The sequence below is a fragment of the Salvelinus fontinalis genome, chromosome 35 (assembly GCF_029448725.1).
Source record: "Salvelinus fontinalis isolate EN_2023a chromosome 35, ASM2944872v1, whole genome shotgun sequence".
In the NCBI taxonomy this organism is placed as follows: domain Eukaryota; kingdom Metazoa; phylum Chordata; class Actinopteri; order Salmoniformes; family Salmonidae; genus Salvelinus; species Salvelinus fontinalis.
In genome coordinates, this window is record NC_074699.1 from 25,684,358 (window position 1) to 25,691,128 (window position 6,771).

Genomic DNA, 6,771 nt, shown 5'->3' on the forward strand with positions numbered 1-6,771 from the left:
TATTGCACTGTGTCCCCGTTCATAGGGGCATAAGAGACTAGTCAGTGGTAGAATTGAGTTGGCACTTTATTGGCCCAAACACCCACAAGGTTGAGGTTACTCATGGACAGAAATTTGTATTTTTTTTGCATTGTGCGAGATGTAAATTGACAAAAAATAATTGTGTGCAATGTGTGTCTATGCAATCTCCTGTCTCATCAGCCCAGCCAGGCAATTTATAAATGTGATCTCCACTATAAAAGGCATCTAGACATTATATCCCTTTTCTTATAGACCAGGATTTGGTTTTCAACAGTGGAGATATATAAACCTTACTGTCTGTCTCTCCAACATTATCAACATTGTTTCAATATTGAAATTCGTTCTCCAGCAGTCCCATAGTAATAAATGTGTTAGGAGTCGAGGTGGGCAGAAATACATTTTTTCTCAGCCAGTCAAAATCATGAATGAGCTGGCATCATTTGCATGGATATATACTGTAGTGTCTTAGCTCTTATTACTTATTTATATAATAAGACTCTGAATACAAGAAATGGAACTGGAGCTTCACATTTACTAAAACGAGTTAGTACCAGAATAACAGAACACTGCGCATGATCAAGGGTGCTCCATTCTTAAAGGGGACATCAGTAATTAACAGAACATATACAAAGAAATGTCAATAGAAAACAAGTCAAACAAAATGAAATGCAGCTAGTTTGCAGTCTTTCCAGCTTCAGTGTGAAGTGATTTTGTTAGCTAGCTCCTCTGAACAAGTGTCCTTACGAAAGAGCTATGCCAGGGGAAATTGCGCATCATTGGCTCGTTATGGATGAAACCAAATAAAATGTCAATAGAAAACAGCTCAAACAAACGCCGCCAGTTAGCTTTTATTCTGGTTTCACTGTAAGTTAGCCGTAGCTGGCTAGCTAGAAAGCAAGGGATAAGAATGCTGCCAACCAGTATGGCAATGGAACATTTAGTATGAACGACTGGGTCGCGTCCGTAGATACAGAACAAAAAGACTTAACGGAGTCGCGTCACTGGCAACCGAACCGATAGAACGAATGACCAGCTGGCTTGGGTAGCAACCTTAGATGTGTGTCGGGACTATATCTCGTGCAAGGCTGAAATCTTGATTAAATTAATCAAAATAATGTTATTAAAATGTCAACCATTATTTGAATATGTTGGTAACCCGTTGTATAAAAGTGATAATGCACTCGAAGCTGGTGCTCAGAGGATATATTGGCACGGTTTGCCGATCAGCTGCATTTGCTATAGTTTGTTTAAATATTTTCTTAGAAATATCAGTGCCATGTTAATAAATTTACAGTCACTCAATTCTCAAGCTTCCACTAGCTCTTCAAACTTCTTGAATGGCCCTTATTCCATCCATTTTGTGTGAGACCAGTTTTGATCAGTGTTTTTTTTAGTGTCTGAATGATGAGACCATTTAGGCTAATCTTTATATACACTTATGCAGAAATCAGAATCCAGAGGGTTTTATTTATTTCGTTTGATGACAACTGCCGTCAAAACAAAAGCAGACAAGACAGTCAATTTGAAGAGAGGAAAAGGGCTACTGGCTTGGGGAAATGGCTTATAGCAACTGGAGGTTTAAGCATAACACAAACTAAGGATTCAAGGATAAACTTTATTGATCCCAGTCCCTGACAGAAAAAAACAGACTAGTCAGATCTATCAAGCAAGACAGAACGAAAATGGAGGGTCTATCTATTCGCGCTCCTTCCCCAAAGTGTGTTTGTCAAACAGGTACTCGGCCATGCCGTTCTGGGGGGCACCCATGCGGCGGAGGTTGGTCACCCAGTCACCCAGCTCCTTTATAGACTTCACCTGCTCGTCCAGGTAGTGTGTCTCAATGAAGTCACACATCTGAGAAAGAGAGAAAAGGACAACAAGAGCGCAAGGAAAAACAGTTAAGCAAAACTCAGTGGAGTGATGCCTCAAACAGAACAGGAATGAATAATCTCTAGTGTTCTTCTAGACCCTAGAGAAAAAGGTTGTTTTTTTTACAACCCAGAGTAGTAAAACCTTAATGTGACCCACTGGACTTGGAACTGACGAAAGTGTACATGTGAAATGTGGGTGGATTAGATTCACATTTAAAATATTCAGACCTTGCAGTTAAAATAACATGGTATTTTGCCTTTTGTATAGTTCTTGTCTTCATATACTCACATGTGGGTCATTGTGTTCAGAGCAGACCTTGTGCAGGTCCAGCAGGGACTGGTTCACACTCTTCTCCAGCTGCAGGGCACTCTCAAGGGCCTCCACACCACTACCCCACTCATCCTTCTCTGGTTTCTGGAACAAGCCATACATATGCTGTTAGAGCAGCAGTGCTTCTACACCACCCCCCACCCACTGGCTTATGTCAGACAAACTGGAGTACACATTCTTATTAAGCAGCTAGGTAGCCAATCAGTCAAGTTTAAAATATCTGTTTGGTCTGTTTTCTTAACCCATCATTGCGTTACTCTGTAAGCAAAGTCTGTCTTTCTCTGCTGTTTAATGTTCTCTCATTGCAACCGTACATTTATCCATGACAGTTTTAATGACGGTCAGCGGTTTAAATGTCTGAGAGATAAGTGGTCCACACCCTGAATCTCCCGTTGGCCCTGCCTAGATGGGCACTACCATATCCCCACACTAAACTCCTGTTGAAAGCATGCATTTCCTAACAGGCAAAACATGGACGCACACACAATCACCTTGATGTCCTGCAGGAAGATTCTCCCCCCCCTCTGGTTCTGAACTTTCATCAGCTTCTCAGCGTGCTCACGCTCTTCGTGGGACTGGTTCTTGAAAAACTTGGCAAAGTTGTGCAGGGCCTGGTCATCACGATCAAAGTAATACGCCTGAGACAGAGAAACAAGAGAGTAAAGAAAGACCTTTAGTTCAAAGCTACCTGGCTGGTTCCAGTTCTATCATATAAAGCTGATCACAAGACCTTAACTTTGTTTGCCAAATCAAAAGCCCAATATCAAATTGACCATCTTGACATAAGTAGTGGCTGGCTATCAGGGTATTTTGTTGTTTTGGATCTGTACTCCAGCACTTGAAATTATACAATGACTGAGGTTCAAGTGCAGACTGTCAGCTTTAATTTAAGGGTATTTTCACCCATGTCAGGTAATCCGTTTAGAAAGTAGAGCACTTTTTAAACATAACACTTTTGTTCCCCTAAAATGGTTGGACTGAGACAAATTAACAAGTATTAAAGTTTACGTATTTGGTCCCATATTCCTAGCGCACAATGACTACATCAAGCTTGTGACTACACACATTTGTTGGATGCATTTGCTGTTTGTTTCAGATTATTTTGCATCCAATAGAAATTAATGGTAAATAATACATAATTTTGGAGTCACTAAATAAGAATAAAATGTTAAACACATCTACACTTCCATGATTACAGATAGTGCTGAATGAATCGTGAATAGTAAGTGAGAAAGTTAGAGGCATAAACATGCTAGCCTCCCCTGTTATCAGTGATTACTGCAAGAAAGCACTTTAAACTACTTTGATTAAAATATTAGTGAGTCTTACAGTTGTGGAAGGCTTATATTTAGCTAGATATAATTTCACAAGCCTGAATTCATGAGATTATTGCTGACTTCTGAAATGCAGTGAATTTTACAACAAAGCTTATTCAGAATGTGTGATAACTAAATAAAATAGTGAATCACTCACAAGGTTGAAAACAAAGATGATTTAGGCCATACCGCCCAGCCCTAGTATTAAAATGGGAACCCAGAGGCCAGACTGTTGAATACACCCATCTGCACCATCATGGGGTGTAAACTTTTTACACCGCATGACTCCGTGTACCTGTAATCTAATCAACAGTCATTCAATTTGTCATACTAGTGTCCTTGACCACGCTTGCCAAACCCTTCTTCCCTACTACATCTCCATTCTAGTCTCTTGCTCTTACCATGGACAGGTAGACATAGGAAGCGTACAGCTCCAGGTTGATCTGCCGGTTGATGGCAGCCTCACAGTCCTGATGGAAGTTCTGTCTAATCGGAGAAGGCATGTTTCTGAAATTGAAATACATTAACTGTCAAAAGAGGAAAGGAGGGCACACTTTGGTTCAATGAATTCAGGCACTTTTAAAACAGCATGAGAGCCCCGATGCCAAAGTGAAGATTGAATTATTGAAGAGTCAGACATAGTATAACATTACAGAAAGTTGGTGCCATCAGGTCAAAGTCCATGCAATAGATAAATGGTTTGTTTGGTTGTGAGAGATGTGTCACTGTAGCCCTTTAGTTGGCTAAGAGCATGAGTCTCGCAAGTATTTGGACTTTATGAAGCGTGCACCTCTCCACACACGCAGTGCCAGTGTGCAACTAACATCAAAACACAACTGACGCATTTCAACACGATGGGCAGGTCGTTGTCATTGCAAATCCAGCTGCCACTAAATAGTGAAACAAATATATTCCTCTATTTAGCTAGATACTGTGACCTTATCTATGCGCATCGCACCCAGAGAGGAAGCAAGAGGGTCGACGCCGCCCAAAATATGTACACGCAGATTAAGCAGATGGTCTGCTTTAAGGGCGACTGCACTTCCTGATATAGCCTTGTTTTTGGATTTGGTTCATTAAGAAATGCTAGCGGCTATGACTGAACTCAAACAAGAATTGGTTCCAGGGTGTGGTTTGATAGGTGGGAAGAGTACCTAATTATTATTTTGGTTGGTCTTTGGATAAACCTCTGGGGCTACTTCGGAACATCTATAAATTAGTGTAAATGGGGACAACATTTTCATCGGCACACCTTTTAGTTCTCATGAAATGCTTTCAATATGTGTACATTTTAGTTAGTTTGAGGTTAAGTCATTGAAATGTGGAAACAGTCCCATATATAATACACCAACTTAACGATGGTCCCCAACTAGCCCTGTAGGGATATCCAAAGTAAACCAACATTTAGAATGGTTGCATGCAACTGCACTCCGAATTGATGATTACATGCTAGCTGCCAGTTGTGGCCAGGCTTGATACAAAACCAACCTTAATTTATGTTGGGATGCAGTCACAAGTTCACAAAACTAATTTTGACCCGACTGACAAATTATCCTATTTACACTGTAGTCAATTTTGACAGTAAAATAAATGTTTGGCATTATATTGTTGTCACATAGGTCTTTAAAAAAAATTAAGTTGTGCAGCGATCAAAGACACGGCATCTCAGTGCCTCGGGTTTGGCCTTAACTGACTTTCCCAATTAAAGTTTTAAAAAACAGATTTGCTATTTTGATAGGTGAAGTTTATTTGAGCGAATATAAAATGTTTAGGTTGTTGAGGGAAATTATATTTTTTTACAAAAGATTGGCTAGATGCATCTCGCTTCTGAAGGCATGCATTTCCATTGTTAAAATCACCATCTTGACAATATAATAGATCGGCGCACTTGACCGACCAAGTCCATCACTGTTGCCAATTAATATTGTAATGAAACAGGCAGGGAGCAGGTCTCGAACCCTCGACCTTCTAGCCCGAAGTCCGGCGCGCTATCGACTGTGCCGCAAAAGCATGCTCAAGCGGCAGAGTCGATGTCCGCGCTTATAAACCCAGGGTCTTTACAATATTTAGCGAGTTCAGAATGACAATGTTTATTTGGTAGCATTTAGCGACTTTCCCCACTTAATTCTGCCGCAAACGAGGAGCGCTCACTGAAACAGAAGTCACAACAACCGCGCGCATACAGGCAGAGAAGAACAAAGGGCGCGGTGTGCGTGGGAGATAAAGAAAACGCTGCGTCTGGGTCCGCAGCGAGTTAAATTGGTGCTGTGACGACGCAACGGCAAATCAAGGATACGATCACTGAAAAATAGTTGCTTTTTGCCATTATTTGGCAAAACAAGGACATGAAGTAAAACACTATGACCTCGAAAAACACAGCCATTATAACATTGACACCTTTAGCTACTAGTAGCTATTTTAGAATTGTAAAATTACTCCGCGTTATTACGCTAACGTTATAACGCATTTCACATCGTCGCAAGCTTGTTAACGTTTAACGTTAGCTAGCTGGCTACAGTAGGTAGCGTAGCTTGTTACCTAACGTAGTTAGGTAGCCACCCTCACTAGTACGGCCTTGGGCGGCAGTGGCTAGCTAACTACGTTAAGTTACATCATCCTTCCAACTATTATGCCAACCAGCTAACGTTAGTTTAGTAACTTGTTTATTCTTAACTATATGTTATTTGTCTTACCTTGTGTTTTTTCTGGTCCGAAGTGGTGGTGTGAGTGATTCGAATTGTTCGTATCAACGATGTTCCGTAATGTTATGGATACCTTGATCTAATTTGGTTCTTAAAAGGGATGAATTTAATTTTAAAAAATGAATTGCTTCGAAAGAGTAGAAGGTTGCCGTTCAAGCACTGTTGAAGCAGGTAACCATTACTCTCGTCTGCAAACTGATAATCGTGAGCGTTGCGCAGTGGTTAAATAGGGAATGACGTCGTCAAAAGCAGTAAGTAAGGGGAGGAGACTGGCGCAAAGAGGGACTGTCAAAGCACATACTTTTTTCATATAAAATATTACTCTATTTGGTCAAACTTTTGTAAACTATATGGTAAAGCAAGACACTTGTTTGAAATCCTTTCTTACTCAGTGAGCCATAGCAAACGGATGAAAATGGTATCACTAGAGCCTAGAGCAGGGTTCCCCAACTGGCGGCCCCCTTCAAGTGATTTGTATTTGGGAAATCTGGGTGTCAGGTAGCCTAGCGGTTAAGAGCGCTGGGCCAGTA

General features: G+C 40.8%; 1 protein-coding gene across 1 annotated transcript; it reads right to left on the bottom strand.

Annotated features, from left to right (window-relative positions):
- Window positions 1–1,468: 1,468 nt before the first annotated feature.
- Window positions 1,469–6,471, bottom strand: LOC129834619 (ferritin, heavy subunit-like). Its single transcript, XM_055899785.1, has 5 exons — window positions 6,233–6,471; window positions 3,941–4,046; window positions 2,715–2,861; window positions 2,182–2,307; window positions 1,469–1,875 (listed from the first exon to the last, which is right to left on the bottom strand). Exons 2-5 carry the CDS (start codon window positions 4,040–4,042, stop codon window positions 1,717–1,719), a joined length of 534 nt encoding a protein of 177 aa, XP_055755760.1. The 5' UTR covers window positions 4,043–4,046; window positions 6,233–6,471; the 3' UTR covers window positions 1,469–1,716.
- Window positions 6,472–6,771: the final 300 nt, after the last annotated feature.

Coding starts and splice junctions, on each gene's coding strand:
- LOC129834619 (XM_055899785.1), bottom strand. CDS start 4,042: ATGCCTTCTCCGATTAGACAGAACTTCCATCAGGACTGTGAGGCTGCC. Junction 2,862..3,940: donor CCTATGTCTACCTGTCCATG/GTAAGAGCAAGA, acceptor TCTCTGTCTCAG/GCGTATTACTTTGATCGTGA. Junction 2,308..2,714: donor TCTTCCTGCAGGACATCAAG/GTGATTGTGTGT, acceptor GGCTTGTTCCAG/AAACCAGAGAAGGATGAGTG.